Raw genomic sequence first — 18,130 nt, forward strand, 5'->3', positions numbered from 1 at the left:
TTCACCATCAAGACGAAACAAAGAATCCAACTCTCAGGTTTGTTTTTTGTTTTATTTGCGAACAGGACACGTTATTTCTGGTCCTTGAATGAAAGACATCTGGTGAGGTTCACCTTCACAGTATCTTGCACTTTGGGTTAGAGCTCAAAGGCCAGTTATGATGTTCAAACATGGACAGGACTGCAAGAAATTGGATTAAAAAAAAAAAATAAAGAAAACCCCACAAAAAAACGTATTTATAGTCTCTGGAAAAAAAAAAAAGGACAAGGATCTGAAAATAAATAATTATACAGGGAATTGGGGCTGAGGCTCTTCAGGGGAATTAAATTAGAGGCTATTTATAGAATTCTTAAAATTGAACTTGTAACATCTCTGCCGATTTCTTAAAAAAAAAAAAAAATGGTGGCAGAGTGAATCTGCATTAAAAACACAAAGTACAAAGCATGAAGAAAATACAGGCGATATTCCAGTATAATCCGAGGAACAATAATAGCACAATATGTACTTCAGCCTCAACGGTAGTGACCTTCCAATAGGGCCAATATGGCCATAGCATTGTCGGCCCTGCCGATGGTTTCCTTAACCTGCAGAGCGGAAGGAGTGTCGCTGCTATCCAATTAGGAATCAGCGAGAGCTGCTGCTGTCCAATCAGGAATGACTGTCTTCTCCATCTAAGAAGCCACTGCTATCACTTTGTGCAACACACTGAGAACCAGAAAGTCAATGGAATGAAACAAGCCATGCCTGATGACCATTTACAAGCAGTTCTACCAAGTCTCTGGGGGAATTCCAGAAACGAATGCCCTGTGCCAGGTGCTGCTTACAGTCATACATACAAAATGTTCATAGCAGAGGTGGATTACACAATATTGCTGTCACTCTGGTGGTTGACTCAGGACAACCCTGAATTTGTGCCATCAGTCCAACGTCGCTGAGTGGGATATTAACACACAAGGGTCCCCGATCCCAGTCTCACGGTTTGGAAATATGCACCTCGTTACTTCCGTTCATGTTGGTGGCGATAATATACTGCGCTGTCTGTGGAGGATTAGTAGCCGTCTGCTCAAGCTGTTCTGAGTTGGTAGAGACTTCTTCAGTCAAACTGCCATTCTTCTTCATCTCCACATCGCCCTGGCTCTCCGATATGACATAATGTGTCTGAGGGGATACAGAGAAATGACGTAAACACATGGGGCAGCTAGATAAACACTACATGACAAAAGTAGGTGGACCTCCAGGCTTCTCCAGTGAAGGGTAATGTTAAAGCGATTCTAAATGTATGTGTTTTTTTTTTCTTCTTCAAAATACAAACAGGTTATATTTACCTGCTCTGTGCAATGGTTTTGCACAGAGCAGCCCCAATCCTTCTCTTCTCGGGCCTACCACTGGCACTCCGGGCCCCTTCCCCTCTGCCAAGTTCCCCATTGCAAGACGCTTACTATAGGGGCACTCATGAGGGCCCTGCTCCCTCGTCCCTGCCGCTGTCTCTGAGCCAATGAGAAGGAAGAAAGCAAAGAGAACCTTTGATCTAGTGCACATCACTGGACAGAGATTTGGCTCCAGTAAGCATATGATGGCGGGGGGGGAGCTGCATGCAGAAGGTTTTTTACCTTATTGCATAAAGTACATTAAAGTAAAAAAAAAAACTTCTGCTTTTGGAACCACTTAATTTGTACAGCATACAAAGATATTTTAAACAACTTTGCATGTCCAACTGTGTGCTAATAGTTTGGGAGAACACCCTTTTTTGTTTTAGCATAACTCTGTCCCTGTGCGAGATAGTAAGATTTGGTTCAACCAGTTTGGGGCGGAGGATCTCAAGTGGCCTGACCTCATACTGAACACCTTTGGGATGAGACGAGACACCAACTGCGTGCCACGTCTTCTCATCCAACATCAGCACCTAACCTCACAGGAGGGCTCAACTTCTCTGGGAAGGCGTTCCTTAAGATTTGTGATGGGGCAACTCCATAATAATACTTATGGCTTTGGAAGGGGTGTCCGACAAGATCATATAGGTGAGAAGGTCCGGTGTCCACAAACTTTTGCCCATATAGTATTAAAGCTACAAAATCCATCACCGCTCTTACCTGTATTGCTTTCACTTGACCGCTACTGACTGGAGCAACAGGAGTGCCCACAGTTGCCTCGGTGATGACATATTGCCCCTGGGGTAACATCATTTGGATCTCAGAAGCTGCAGAAAAACAGGGGATGGTGATGAGACAAGAATTGAACCACCTCAATACCAATGTGATACAAACCCCCTTCCTGTCCAGACCAATTTTTAGTTTCCAGTGCTGTGACAGTTTAACTAATAATTATTCAAACATGAAATACTGTGCCCATATATGGATTTTAAATGTTTTCATTTTTATTTTTTTAAAACAGAGCTTTCTTTTGGGGTATTTATAAGAGAAAACAGAAAAGCGCTCTGAGTGCAGACTGCTTTATTGATGATATGTAAAAACAAAATAGCAGCAACTCACAAGATCAGATGCTGCTATTTTGTTTTTACATATCATCAATAAAGCAGTCTGCACTCAGAGCACCCTCTCTGATTCATCTTGAAATAGACACAGAAGAAGCAAACAGTCCTTTTTGTGGCCCATCCGTGAGCACAAATAGTGAGTCTCTTCCGAAAAGACTCTGTAGCCGCCAGGTACACCCAGATCATCCAAACCACATCCAGGGCATGCAACACAATTTCCTTAGGATGTTTTGGCCTGGGACACAGAAAGGCAACACAATGTCATTATTCAAATGGAAATCAGAGACTATTTTAGGAAGGAAAGACGGACAGGGGGACGAAGAACCACCTTATCTTTGTGGACCACCAAGTAAGGGGTGTGATAAGATAACGCCCCCAATTCTGACACCCTACAAGCAGAGGTGATCACCACAAAAAAGGCCACCTTCTGGGACAGCGTAAACAGGGGAATCTCCCAAATATTTTCATAGGGAGGCTTCTGAAGGACTGAAAAGCACCAAGTTCAGATCCCAAGGCTATAGAAGAGACTGCACTGGTGGAGTCAAATGTGGAACCCCCTGAATAAAAGGTACGCACCAGGGAGTGCGTGGCCATTGGTCATTGAAAGAAGACCGCCAAAGCAGACACCTGGCCCTTGATGGTAAAACTTCTGCTCAACACCCCGTTGAAGGAAGGACAAGACCCAAGCCACTGAGAAAAAGCGTGGGTGAACATCAAGCGACTCACACTACGAAATGTAAGCGCTTTCTATGTATGATGGTAGATCTTCCGAGATGTAGACTTTTCCTAGCTTTCAGCAATGCCGGAATCACCGACCCAGGCAAACCTCTATCCTTCAGCACCTGGGTTTCAACATCCAAGCCGTCAAAGCCAGCGACTAAAGCAGGATGGAAGACTGGCACTTGGAACAACAGATCCTCCCTGAGAGGCAGTCTCAAAAGGACATCGACGACCAGCCGCACCAGGTCGGCCTAACAAGCCTGACTAGGCCAGTCCAGGGCCACTAGAATGACCGGAATTCTCTTCTGCCTCAATCCTGCGCAAGAGTCTCGGCAGAAGCTTGAGACGAGAGAGCGCGTAGATCAGACGATATTGGCCCCACGAGGCCATCAGCGCATCTGTGACGTTCGCCAGAGGATCCCATGACCGTGCCACAAACCTCTGAACCTTTCTGTTGAGCTGAGATGCTAACAGATTCACCTTGGGAGTGCCCCAACGGAGACATATCTGATGAAAAACGTCCGGGGGAAAGGACCACTCCCCTTGGTCCAGCGCCTGCTGACTGAGATAATCCACCTGCCAGTTTTCCACCCTTGGAATGTATACGGCAGAGAGGGCCAGAACAAAGCATTCTGCCCACCGTAGAATGCTACCTCCAGAGCTGCCAACACACTTCTTGTTCCACCCTGGTGACTGACATAAGCCACAACCATGACACTGTCTGACTGAATCCACACTGGACACCCCTGAAAACGATCAGTCCAGTGATCCAGGCACAGTCTGATCGCTCAGAGTTCCAGGACATTTATTGGTAGTCTGGACTCCTCCAGTGTCCAAACACCCTGAGCGGAGCGCCGACCCAGGACGCCGATCCAAGACACCTCCCCACCTGGACAGACTGGCATCCATGGTGACCACTGTCCAATATGAGGGGAGAAAGGATTTGCCCTGTCAAAGAGCCGGAGAGCGAAGCCACCAGACCAAACAACGTTTCCCGACTCAGCCGAATCTGATTGTCCAGAGACTTCAGACACTTGTCTCATTTGGCCAAGATCTTCCTTTGCAGGGACCTCGTATGGAACTGTGCAAACAGAAATGCCTCAAAAAGGTACATGCCATCAGGCCCATTATTATTAAATGTACAAGGTATGGTACTCACATAAAAAACGAAGGTATACAGCATCGGTAAAGGAACGGTCAGCAATCAAATCAGCTCAGCAAAACTCCGGAACGATGTGCATTCCACAGGGGAGCCGGAACCGTAAGTGAAGTAACAACGCTGTACGCGTTTCTTTATCGAAGCCTTCAGCAGCGTTATGTGACGTACAGCGTGGTTACGTCACTTCCCGTTCTGGCCCCCCTGTGGAACGCACATCTTTCCGGAGTTTTGCTGATTTGATTGCTGACCGTTCCTTTACCAATGCAGTATACCTTCGTTTTTATGTGAGTACCCTACCTTGTACATTTAATAAACACATCCATACAATATTACGCTATGTGCCCCCCCCCCCCCTTGTCTATTCCTCTTATACCGTAGTTGGAGCACAGCCTGGCATTTACCAGGAGCTGAGGATTAACATCCCCCCCCTCCCCCCGGGTCCCGGTGATAGGAATACAGGACCGTTATCCAGGATCCACAGGACCAGCCATCTCCACTGTTTATACAGTATATTTACCCCTGCCAAATACCCCTGTGTGGGGTTAGGCACTCTGGTGAGTGCAAATCTATATCAGAGTCACTTTGGGCACCCACCTATCTGTCACGTTAACCGCACCTAAGATTGCTGGGAGTGCCCCCATTTATGGACTCCACTTCTTGAATTATACAATAACTTTGGGATATTATACTGTGTAATATACTATCCACACCCTTAGTGGTTATATGCTAAATATTGGAATATATGCACGTCACTTTTTAATATATCAGTACTCACCTTACATTTTTTGTGTACTGTTTAATTTACCATTATTTGGGCTGCACCTTGCACTAGTCACCTTATAGTACCACACACCACTGGACTTGTTGCTTTCCCAGCAGTCCCCCGTTTCCACTCTCCCTTCCCTTCTCCTTTTTGGCACATTATTTGTTACACCTTTTATGAATTTTTATTTATTATATTGCTCACTAATAATTTGTTGCAACATTTATTCTGATTGCACTGTACGTCATGAAGTCACTTTACTGGGCTGACCTTTTATGAGCCTAGATCGCGTCACTAAGTCACTTTTTCTGTTGTTTGTCAAATTACTACATGTATGTTTGATTTATTTGATGCATATGGTTATATACCGTACGTACGTTATTTACACATAAGTGATTGGAGATTATTTGCGTGTATATATCTATGTGGTAGTCGTTTATAACTGGACACTTTTTATCACCCCAATTATTTTGTTTACACATTTGTCCTTCACCATCTTATCCATTTACCATTATATACACTATATATATCCTATTTCCAGCAGCGCCAATTCCCTTTCCCCATGCAGACTTACGATAGCGAAAAGAGTTCCAGCCGCTTGACAGGTAGGTGTGTTGCACTGTGGAAGAGTTTGTCTGAGAGGTCGTGGTCTGCATCTGTGAGGAGTTGACATTCTGATCGGTTTCCTGTGATGAAGGGCTAAGGGACTGGCCCCCTACCTGCACAGAATCAGGAAAAGAAATGTGAATATTCTTTATTTCTCACAGATGTGCATTGTGCAGGTATAAACAAGTCAAGAGGCAGATACCTGAGAAGGTGCCTGGGTGCCCGGAGCTGGCTCTGCCACCTGGATATGCTGCACTTGGATGGCATGTTGAGTGTAGGCCTGGGTTTCATGTAGTTGCCCCATATCCACCGTAGAGTGTTGCGTCTGGTGAGGGGATGAAGCCTGAAGACACAAACAGGTCAGTGTTACTTCAACCCAGTCCATTATTTATCATCACCATTTCTGATCGGAATACAACAAAGTACAGTTCCCCCACACAGCTGCCAGACTATGCATGTTTAAAACATGCTCTTAAAGGGCTGCCATTAGAATTCATTCCACACCTTATCCAAATAATTAAATATATATATTTTGCCTGAGTTAAACTTGGATGGGGCAACAATCCCAATGAACTGAGACTTCTATATTTTTTTTTATTTATGTATTGTGCACTGTATACGGATGTTACCTGGGCAACCTGCACCACCTGCAGTTGTATATGTTGTGGTTGCTGCATGCCAGCCGTGCCCTGGGACACGGGGATGTACTGGATCCGCTGGAAGTCTCCCTGCGCAGTGCGGTATTCTGTAGTTAGAGTCTGAGATAGTTCCGTCATGGCCTGTGTTAGAAGATCTGTGGTCTATGGGGGGACAATAATCAGATCAGAATAAGACTTACTGAAAATCGTATACATCCTACGGCACAATGAGAGAATATGACGCTAAACTGCACCTGACATTCAGAGAATGCATGCTCTAAAATAATACAAAAACAGAGGAACACATTTTTAGCATTAAAGTAGGAGTTCAGGCAAAACCTAACTATAGCTAAACCTACTCTCTGCCACATTCTAAACCTAATCTGTCTAACCCTGTAAAACAAAAACCACTAGACTTGCCTATTTTGCAGCCGATCCAGTCCATTTCCAGCATCAGCTGTCAGTGGCAGCTTCAGTGTGGAGGCGGCTGCAGAAGAGGCAGCAGACAACGGAAGCCCATAGTAACTCCCAGCCATTTCACAGCCGTTGTCGGTCCTCTCCTGCACAGAGCTTCCGTCGCTGGAGACCAGACCGGATCGGCTACAGAATAGTTAAGTTCAGCGATTTTTGCTTTTCAGGGTCAGATAGATTAGGGTTCGGATGTGTCAGAGAGCAGGTTTAGCATTAGTTAGGTTTTGCCTTGACTTACACGTTAAATAGTTTTTAGATTAATTCCTAGTCCTCAGAATATCTATCTTCATTGGATGAAAAAAACTCACCACCACAGTTTCACCACTCGTGCCGTCAGCCGCAAGAACAGTGGGGGTTGTACTAATCATCGCTGTCTGTGTTGTAATAGGTAAGAGTGCAAATTCTGGATGTTTCTTGCGTATGTGCTGAACCATCTTTGTCTACAGAAAGATTAGGAGCAGATTTTAATGAATTTCCTCCCACCCACAAAGCGGGTACAATAACAATTTGGGAAGTGCTTTGCAAAATAAAGGCAGACAGTACTGTTACAATACCATTCAATTCAATACAAGATGAAAATACTATGAGCTTAGTTTTTAGAAGACAAAGTTTTAGAAAGGGGTGTGAGATCCATACTGATATGTCCAATAGTCTGGACTAGTTTCGTCATAGGTTGACTTCTTCCGGGGTGAAGTCAACCTATGACGAAACCAGTCGGGTGGTTCCAGACGTGACGCAGCCACGCCCCCAACACTCGGTCCGAGCTTTCATTGCATCTGCGGGACGCCGCAGCCCTGTGTATGCTGTTATACGCCATGATGTTTGCTCTTACACGCTGATTTAATCCTTTATCTAGTAAGTGTATTTTTACAATAAATAGTGTCACATTTTAAACAGTATTACGCTATGTGCACCTTTCTTTCCTCCTTGGCCCATGCATGGGCTATACTTATATGAGAAACTCCCCACCCTTCCAATACTGGACCCTGGTGCCTTTGTGGGAGAAGTGTGTTCCTGATGAGCTCCATACCTGTGTTATCTACCTGTCTGTGGTTGCATAGATGCCTGAAGACCTTAAGGGTCTGGTAAGTAGTTCTATATATCATTTTCCCACAGGTGATACACAAGGATTGTTTTTCATCGGATTATGTGGAGCTTCTTTTCACTCCTGATTTGAACACATCCTTTTCATTTCTTCCTTTGGTTCAATCACATCACAGTACTTTATCCTTTGTTATTCACTATAAACATTTAAATATTGTTTTGAAGGATCATTTCACCGTCACTGGTTATTGTATGATATTTTTTTAATTTTTAGTGTTTATCAATCTATATAAATTTTTTGGCTTATAACCTTTTTTGCACGTACATTAGAGCAACACAAATTGTTTTATATGAACGGTTTGTAAATACCAACAGTATCCTTGCACCTTGCAGAACAGCGTGGGAAAGGGCGTTCCCTCAGTTAGATGGAGATGACTGGAATGATCTTTGGATATTCATTTTTCCAGATTGGTTTCAACTAGAGAACATCTCATCCAAAATGAATTCCTACATCGCATATACCTTACCCCGGCCAGGTTAGCTAGAATCTTTCCTTCCCAGTCGTCCTGCCATTGGTGGTGCACCTTGCCTAGAGCAGATTTTATGCATATATTTTGGGATTGTGTGGCCATACAGAGGTTCTGGTTGGAAGTTACTGAATGCAAAGAGGAAGTTACTACTCTCTGTGTTCGAAACCCACTATTTAAATGTGTTTCCTGGGACTAGTTGATGCCCTAGCTCCAAAAAAAGTAATACGTACCCCTTGAACTGTGCTATTCTACTATGCTAGAAAGATGATAGTTCTCTGTTGAAAGAACCCTACATCTCCCATCCCTCAGGCATGGAAAGCACTTCGAAATAAAGCACCTACTTTCTATAAATCAATGAATGCCAGTAGGGGAATACCGAATACAGTAAATTTAAGAAAGTGTGAGCTGAGTGGACAAAGAGCACATCTACAACATCTGACTAGATTCGGTGTATTTTAGTGGCTCCTGGCAGTGGCCATTAAGTATATTGAACCTGTATCAGCTCCGGAGTCAGTTATTTAGCACTGTGGCCTGGTAAATGGTTCTTAAACCTGGAAGTCCGGAAACGAAAGTAATTTCATGCCATAGGTTTGAAACAAGATGTAATGGTCTTAGGCCTCTTTCACACGGGCGGTGTGCCCGACGCACTCAGTTTTGCTCAGCTGAGATCGATCCACCAATACCCGCTGAGCAGGCGGATGAAAGCTCCGTCCCCGCTGACTTTGCAGAGACGGAGCGGTCAGAGCCCCGCTCTCCTCTATGGGAGAACGGATGTCCGTTATAATCCGATCTTATCCGATCCTCCAGACAGATTGAAAATAGGGTTTCCATCCGTCTGGATTTCACCGAAAGGATCGGATCAGTTAGCAGCGGTTGTCAGCGGAGAGGTCTCCGCTGACATCCGCTGCTCCATAGGGCTGCTTGGAGCATCCGCTCAGGTCTGCCTGAAAAACTGACAGGTGGACCGAGTCGGAAAGCCCATGTGAAAGGGGCCTTGCGGTTACTGCAAACATATATTAGCCTTAGAGCTATGCTGTGTGCCGCCTCTGTGCTGAAGTTTTGTCTGTTAAGTGTCGCCTGATGGTCAGGCTGTTCTTAAATGTGTAGGTTTCTGTTATTGTACGGTTTTGAAAACTGCAATAAAAAGAATATTCCAAAAAGGAGTGCTTTGATAGATAGGAGGAGAAACAGGAAAGAGCAGTGTCTTGGAAGCCAAGGGAGCGGAGTCTTCTGAGAAGCTGATGGTCAACTGTGTCGAAGGCAGCAGAAAGGTTTAATAGTAAGCATACTCCTTGGTGGCAACTGGATTTAGCAGTTAGTAAGTGGTTATTGAAATTTGATTTTAGAGCAAAAACATTTGTAGCAGCTGAATCACAAAACATGAGAATTATAATTGCGGTCTGTCCCACTGCTGTAAGCAATCTGATAAAACAAAACATACTTTATTCCATTATTCTGTATATTAATGGAGAGCTTATAACTCATGCTGCGCATTATATATAATATTTACATACAGCTCTGCTACTTAGTGGGAAAATAGGAGTAAGCAAGAAATGTTCGTTGGAGGTAAGGTTTTTAAACTGTGAAATGTACCATTGCACCCTCAGGCCTTGTCAACGCTGAACTCAATATAATAAAATGTTGCACTTTTGAATAAAAATGTTCAACAACAATATGTCCAAAACTTGCAAAAGATGATTTAAACAACACAACTTCCACCATGATGCCGGAATATCATAGCTGTACCCAGTAGGCTGTAATGCAGTGGCCACCACCTTATAGCTGAACAGAACACCCACAATATTGCTCTGACCCCACAAAATAAAAAGTCACAATGTGCTTAGCTCATTCAAGTGAGACTTGTGCATTCAGTACCGATTACAGGTATGGATGAATCTCTTTCCTGGAGTCATCATGCTTCATATGCAAGACCCATGGTGTATGACCTTGCACATGAAGTTTGGTAACTCCAGGAAAGGGATACATCAATACCAGTGATGGGTACTGAGATTCACCCTGGGAGTGTATGAGCTAAGCGCATTCTGACATCATTTCTTCTAGGGTCAGAGGATCTGGCGTGTGTTCTGTTCAGCTACAAGTTAGGGGTCACAGCATTACAGCACTGGACACATCTTTATGAATTTTCAGCACCACTGCGGAAGTTACATTGCAAACATTTGTTTCAAATTTTGGACTTATTGCTTTTGAACACTATACATAAATGCTACATTTTATTACTGTGTTGTTGAGACAGCATATCATCTCTTCCAATATGAGCAACTACTGTATACAAGTAATTTGGAGACAGCATAGACTAATTCTGTTTTAATGCTGAACACAATGTCAAAACTTGACTGTTGTTTCAAAATAGCCAGCAGAGGTGGATTCACGTTCTAATGCGTTAAATGTTTAATGGATTTAATTGAGCCACAAATTGTATCAGTCACAATTGTTTTTTACAGTCCATCTGAAAAGTAACATCCATCAGTCAGGCCCCGTTCACACTGGGGCGATCCGACTTCCCCAGGCGACCACAGAGGTCGCGGCGCGCTGCTCGCACCGCGACCTCGGAGCGGCCGGCACGGACTTCATAACATTGAAGTCTATGCAGGTCGCTCCGGGTCGCCCCAAAGAAGCTCCGGACCCTTTTTCTAAGTCGGAGTGACTTGTGTCGCTCCTATTAGAACGGGTCCATAGCTTCTGTATGGGAGGCGACCTACGGCGACCTGTCAGGCGACCAGGTCGCCCCAGTGTGAACGGGGGCTCAGGGTTTAACAAAAAAAATAAATAAAATTATAAAAAAATAAATAAATAAAAAAGTGTATAAAAACAGGAAATACAGGGAAAAACCGTCACTCACCTTACTGCTGTATTGCTTGGCACAGTGCGGGCAACAAACCGGTGGCGTTGCTATCGTCCCTGTGAGTTGGGTGTGAGTACTAAGCATGGGATCTGGTTCTCCGGGCCCAGCCGGTCTCAGTTTCCGTATACTGGGAGGCAGCTCTGCTCCTGGGTGGTTCTTCAGGATATGTGCTTTCCTTTTGCTGGCGCTTTTATAAACCTGCCAACAGGAAATAATCTCAACGATCTGCAATATAATATAGAATTATTGGTGGTACACCTTGGCAGTGTCCACTCACCTTCTCACAGTACTGGCAGTAATAGTCTCGGTTGGGTTTAATGATGGGTAATGTCAACTCTGGGACTTCCTCAATCTTCATTTCCGGGTGTCGCTTTGACAAGTGATTGACCTGAAGCAAAACAGCAATAGTTTAGAACACTGTCCATATCCAAGTAAAGCAAAATGATGGCAGTGAGGTTAACTTTTTACCAGCATGCCTCTTCTCCGGAATCCCATCATACACATGCGGCACTTGAACATGAAGCTTTCGTAGTCTGTGGAAGCGAGCCGTGGTTTGAAGGCCTTGGTACGCCCGGTGCGATCCGCCTTTTTAGCCTCTCTCTCTGGATTGTGCATTCGCTGCATGTGTTCCCTTAGCTTGTCTTTTCTCTGGAAGATCAAAATCTGTTAACTGGACATCCAAGTTTCCCACTACACTTGGCTCTATGCACAAGATATCAAAAGATAGCTTTTCACCTTTTTTAAATAAAAAAAGACTAATTTTTTTTCTTTTTGCAGTTTATCCTTCACTGACTGCTAGATATACCGAAGCATGCGTCCTGCCCAGGTTTGGAGGCAACAAGTGGAGCTATAGTCAGACAGATCTCTATTAAGTTTGCTAAATATTTCAAGCAGTGGCAGTAACATGCCTGGGATCCCAGCAGCTGATGGCTTTTAGCTCTACTTCCTCTTAACAGGCTGAAGAAGCAGCTTCCCATCAATACAAAGATCTGTGTTGTCATCCTTGCAGTGTGTGGTTTCTGATTGGCCTACATGGGGTGCCTTGAACTATAGCTAGTGTTCCTTACTAAGTTCTAGACCAGGCTTTCTCAACCTTTTCAACACAGAGGAACCCTTGAAATAAATTTCTGGTCTCAGGGAACCCCTGCTAAAAACTAGACAATCTACAACTCCTGACACATTAGTGTGACAGTCAGTGGGAAGAATGCTCCTTACTCTTGTCATCACTGGGAAGAAATAATATGCAACGTGTACTGCAATCAACGTTTTCAAGTGTAGGTACACCCAATGCCTGAATGCTTCTACCTGCAGCCACCGGATTGTGTGTGAAACCCTCCACTGTAGTGAAGAAGAAAAAAAAATTCTTCATAAAAAATGTATTCTTACCTTAGTAAGAACTCAAAATTGTATTTTCTCACCACTCTTACCGCTGTAGGATCCTAATAGTGATTTTAGGAGGAGTTTTGCAAAGATAGCACATCATTTTCGATAGTGTACTAATTAATTTGCTTATTATTTCACTTGTCACACAGCTGCTCAAAGGGGAGTGTTTTGGGACTAGTCTAGACTGACAACTGCATGCATTCCTATAATTCCTACAATACTTCTCACCTATTACCCCCATCTATTATCCCCATCCATTATCAAGGTACAATATCCTCAGCTATTACCCACATCTACTATAACCATCCAACTAACTAGATGACCATACAGATAGGCAGTTCCAGCAAGTTTATTTAGAAATGTATACTGCTCCCCCAGTTCCTAAAAGCCAGCCATTCTCTGTTATAAATTACTTCTTGTGCCCCCTGCTAAGTGTCCTAAAATTTCTGAGGCTCTCAGAGATCAGCAGCGGGATGAATTACACACACACACACACACACACACACACAAACACACACAAACACACACAAACACACAATAGCTTACCTTGAATTGTTTTCCACACGTAGAGCAAAGGAAGTCTTTGCGATCAGAGTGTCTGAGCATGTGTAGACGAAGTTTGTCTGGCCGGCAGAAAGCTTTATCACACTCTGTACACTGGTAAATCTTTTCTGAGTGGAAACTTCGAACATGTTTCTTTACCTGGATGATAAAGAAAAGTGCAGTTCCTCTAAATTTCCATGAACAGGTTGGTATCCCAAATAAATATCTGTCAGATGAGAAGGCCTTTGGGTAGGCAGCTCATTAGTATAGAGGGGGGCCATGGCTTGGGTCATGAAAAAAAAAAACAAAAAAAAAAACCCAATACTACAGAAATAAGCGTGTCGGAGCATAATTAAGGTCAAGATAATGAGATTTTTGACTTACCGTAAAATCCATTTCTCTGATGTTCATTTATGGACACGGCTCCTGATCTTCTTAACCACTGGGTTGTACTGCCCCCTAAAGGAGTAGGACACTAGGCAGAAAAAAAGTCTGGCTATGCCTATGGGCAGTGCCAGGGGGTATACTCCCTCTCTCTGCTATAGGTACTCCGTTTTGTTACAAGCAGTGTCAGAAGAATTACAACTCCACAGAGGGGTGGGTGCTGTGTCCATCAATGAACATCAGAGAAATGGATTTTACAGTAAGTCAAAAATCCCATTCTCTCTTTCGTTCATTGACAGACACAGCTCCTGGTCTTCCTAACCATTGGGACGTCCCAAAGCAGTGTTAAACATGAGGGGTGGGAACAGCAAAAAATAAATTCCCAAGGCTAACTATAGCCAACCAGGTAAACAGGAGCTCAATCAAAACAACAGGAGCTCACTTCAAAAAACAATACACCCTCAAAGAGGATCAGGTTCTCTAAACAGCAGCCTGCAAAACCTTGCGGCCAAAAGAAGCAGCCACAGATGCCAACACATCCGTATTATAGAACTTTGTGAAAGTGTGCACCAACGACCAGGTGGCCGCCTTGAAAACCTACGTTACTGACGCCTGATGACGAAAGGCCCAGGAGGCACTGAGCGCCCGAGCAGAGTGCTCCTTGACAGGGAAAGGAGGAACCTGACCCTTGATGGAATAGGCCTGACTCACCATCTGTCTGCTCCATCTGGAAATGGTCGCAGAGGAAGCGGACAACCCTTTCCGAGGCCCATCCGTAAGTACAAATAGTGAGTCTGATTTCCTAAAAGACTCAGAAGCTGCCAGGTACACCCTTATCAGCTGGACCACATCCAAGGCATGCAAAGCAATTTCCTTCAGATGCTTTGGCCTGGGACACAACACAGGGAAGGTAGCACAATGTCCTCATTCAAATGACAATCCGAGACAACCTGAGGAAGAAACAACGGACAGGGCCGAAGAACCACCTCATCACTGTGAACCACCAAGTAAGGTAAACGACAGGGTAACACCGCCAATTCTGACACCCTGCGCGCAGAGGTTAAAGCCACCAAAAAGGCCACCTTCTGGGACAGTGTAAGCAGGGAAATCTCCCGAAGATTCTAAAAAGGAGGCTTCTGGAGGACAGCGCACAAAATTGAGGTCCCAAGGCGGTATCAGAGACCACACTGGAGGGGTCAAGTGCCTAATTCCCTGAAGAAAAGTATGCACCAAGGAGTATGTAGGCCAAGGGCCGTTGAAAGAAAACGGCTAAAGGCCGACACCTGACCCTTGATCGTACTCAAGGCCAGTTTCTACTCAACCCCCCGTTGAAGGAAGGTCAAGATCCGAGCCCCGAAAAAAGAGCGAGGATGAACCACAAGAAACTCAACTCACGCAATGTACGTCTTCCAGGTGCGATGGTACATCTTCCTAGAATTAGATTTCCTAGCTTTTAAGCATTCAAATCACGACTTAGACAAAATCGCTATCAATCAGCACCTGGTGTTCAACAGCCAAGCTGTCAAAGCCAGTGACTTTAAAGCAGGATGGAAGATTGGTCCTTGGGACAGCAGATCCTTCCTGAGAGGAAGCTTCCAAGAAACGTCGGCGACCAGCCACACCAGATCAGCGTACCAAGCCCAGCGAAGCCAGTCCGGGGCTACTAAGATGACTGGAATCCCTTCTGCCTCGATCCTGTGTAGAAGTCTTGGCAGAAGCTTGAGAGGAGGGAAGGTGTAAATCAGACGATACTGACTCCACGGGGCCACCAGTGCGTCTGTGGCATCCGTCAGAGGATTATGTGACCGAGCCTCAAACCTCTGCACCTGTCTGTTGAGCTGGGACGCCAACAGATCCACCTCGGGGATCCCCCACCGGAGACACAACTGATGAAACACCTCCGGATGAAGGGACCACGCCCCTTGGTCCAATGATTGAATGCACACTGGACATCCCTGAAGACGATCCGTCCGATGTTCCAGGCACAGTCTGATCGCTCGGAGTACCAAGACATTGATCGGTAGTCTGGACTCTTCCAGTGTCCAGACCCCCTGAGCAGAAATTTTTCAGAGGACGCCTTCCCAGCCGGACAGGCTGGCATCTGTGGTGACCACTGTCCAATACAAGGGGAGGAAGGATTGTCCCAGACGAAGCACAAAGCCACCATATCAGGGACTCTTTTGTTCCCAAGCTCAGCTGATCTGATTGTCCAGAGACTGCGGATTCTTGTCCCATTTGGCCAGAATCTCCCTTGTAGGGACCTCATATGGAACTGTGCAAACGGAACCGCCTCAAAAAGGTAGACACCATCAGGCCCAGCACCTGTATGCAAGTCCAGAGGGAATACCATCTGCTGGATAGCAGGAGACGAATTACAGCCTGCAGTTTCTGGAGTTTGACCAGAGGAAGGAGCACTCTGGCTAAGGCCGAGTCCAGAGTCAGACCCATATAGTCCACCTTTGTGGATGGAACCAGAGCAGACTTCTGAAAATTCAGAATCCAGCCAAACACCCTCAAGCTTGTATGGTGATTTTCAGGTTTTCCACCAGAGCAGTAGAAGACTCCGCTCGCAGAACAAGGTCATCCAAGTGGCCCAGTACCGCGATCCCTCATTGGCGTAACAATGCTAGCACCGGGGCCAACACTTTCGTAAAGACCCAAAGAGCAGAAGCAAGACCAAAGGGTAACGCCACAAACTGATAATGCTCCTCTCCCAAGGCAAAGCGGAGGAAGCGCTGGACACCGACACATACTGGAATGTAAGGGTAAGCGTCCTCGATGTCGATGGAGGCAAGAAAAAAATCCCCCTAATGCAGGGAAGCCACCAACGTGCGAAAGGATTCCATTCTAAACTTCTGCACCTGCACAAAGCAGTTCAGTGCCTTGAGGTCCAGAGATGGACACATCTTGCCTTCCTTCCTGGGGACTGTAAACAGGTTTGAGTAAAAACCCCTGAAAACGTTCCCAAGTCGGAACCGGGATCATCACCCTTTAAAGTAAAAGGTCTTGCACTGCCACAAAAAGCCTGTAAGCGGACCTGGGACTGCCGCACGTAGGAAGAAGGAACCTTGTCGGGGGGGGGGGGGGGGACTCGATCTTGTAGCCGGACCGAATGACCTCGTGGACCCACCTGACTTGTACCAGGGGAGTCCACGGGTCCGAGAAGCTCGCTCTTGACTTGCCAGACCAAGTTCGCTTGGATTCTACAGAGACGGCCCTGAAGGGCTCCGATCCCTTGTCAGTCGACCATGAGGGACAAAAATTCTTATGAGTCAAGGAGGAGGGCCAACGTCTAACGACAAGAGTCCTTGCCCTTAGCAGCCTGCAGAAGAAAGGTACTCATCCCCCCGTAAGACCTTTAATGATGTCATCCAGGGTAGCACCAAACAGGCGATCTCCTTGAAAGGGAGAAGTTTGGTCCCCGGACCAGCATTTGAGCCAAAAGACACGCCAAAGGACCACTGCCGAAACAGAGAGCCAAGCCACTGGGGGAGCCGCATCCAAAGAGACATCACAGATAAACTCAAATCTGTAAAGAAAAGCGCACGCAACCTCGGGCAATAACGCTTTAATAAAGGACAATAAAACAAAACAGGACAATAAGGACAATAAATAAAAACATACAAGCAAAGGAGGTGAACACATGGACAGCGCCATGGGCTGGTGAAGTACTCCTCTTTGTACTTGTTGTATATCAGCATGTGCAGGATCTGTCCTTTTTGATTATCACAGATAAACTGCAGCACCTGGACCAGCTGGTCTACTAGCTCAGCAAAGGCGGGGGGGAGCCACTCCCTCTCCAAATCACGACGTAAAAGTCTAGCCCATTCGGTTAGAGTCTGTGACACCAGAGCAATGGTGTATATCTGGAGGGATCCCTAGGCCTCAGAAAACGGGACAGGCAGGAAGAGGGGCCCCTGGCAGAAGCCCCCACCAGGTACAGACCCCCACAGACGATCACCCAGGTGTCGGTGGCGCACCACCCCCATCACAGCACAGCACCCTGCCCCCACCCCAGGCAGTAGACCAGGCCACCCCACAGCCCCAGCGCCAGTAAAGAAGGGGGGGGAGGAGATGGGCGATATGGCCCACAGGGACCACCAGACCGATGAGGGGGGTGCCGAAAGGAAAGGAGGGGAACTCAGAAGTCCGGCCGTCCTATGGAGGGGCCCACGCCCATCCCAAAATCCTCCAGGGGGAGAGGGGGGGACTGTCACTTACCATACCAGGAACTAGGCGGGCACTGCTCCAGAAAGAACCTCCTCTCCATCGAAATGGGGGGACTGTCTGGCAGGAGGAACACTGCAACTTGGGCCAAGACCTCGCAAGGCATTTAACTCGCAGGCAAGCCCCCGTCCAGTGGGGCTATGTTGAGGCTGACCTAGCGTGGGGCTGAGGTCTGCACGCGCTCGCTGGCCAGACTGGGGTGACCACTGGATCTAGACTATCCAGCCCGTCGCCCAGTCCAACAGTTGAATGTAGATCGCACTGGAAAAAATCCAGGAGAAAAAATTCTATCCAAAAAGAAAAAATTG

At 45.9% G+C, this 18,130-nt stretch overlaps 1 protein-coding gene across 2 annotated transcripts in view; it reads right to left on the reverse strand.

Moving 5' to 3' along the window:
* Positions 1 to 260: 260 nt before the first annotated feature.
* The window catches only part of PRDM10 (PR/SET domain 10), a 119,637-nt gene continuing 101,767 nt past the window's right edge, over positions 261 to 18,130 (reverse strand). For both annotated transcript variants that reach the window (XM_082273855.1, XM_082273856.1), the window contains exons 14-23: positions 13,215 to 13,370; positions 11,754 to 11,933; positions 11,563 to 11,673; positions 11,283 to 11,483; positions 7,157 to 7,288; positions 6,369 to 6,539; positions 5,942 to 6,082; positions 5,708 to 5,852; positions 2,091 to 2,197; positions 261 to 1,158 (exon numbers count right to left, since the gene is read on the reverse strand). In XM_082273855.1, the coding sequence (XP_082129981.1) occupies positions 973 to 1,158; positions 2,091 to 2,197; positions 5,708 to 5,852; positions 5,942 to 6,082; positions 6,369 to 6,539; positions 7,157 to 7,288; positions 11,283 to 11,483; positions 11,563 to 11,673; positions 11,754 to 11,933; positions 13,215 to 13,370 (1,530 nt within the window). In that variant the 3' untranslated portion in view covers positions 261 to 972. The remainder of the gene's footprint in view (positions 1,159 to 2,090; positions 2,198 to 5,707; positions 5,853 to 5,941; positions 6,083 to 6,368; positions 6,540 to 7,156; positions 7,289 to 11,282; positions 11,484 to 11,562; positions 11,674 to 11,753; positions 11,934 to 13,214; positions 13,371 to 18,130) is intronic.

This window comes from Pelophylax lessonae (assembly GCF_965119305.1).
Source record: "Pelophylax lessonae genome assembly, chromosome: 12".
Lineage (NCBI taxonomy): Eukaryota > Metazoa > Chordata > Amphibia > Anura > Ranidae > Pelophylax > Pelophylax lessonae.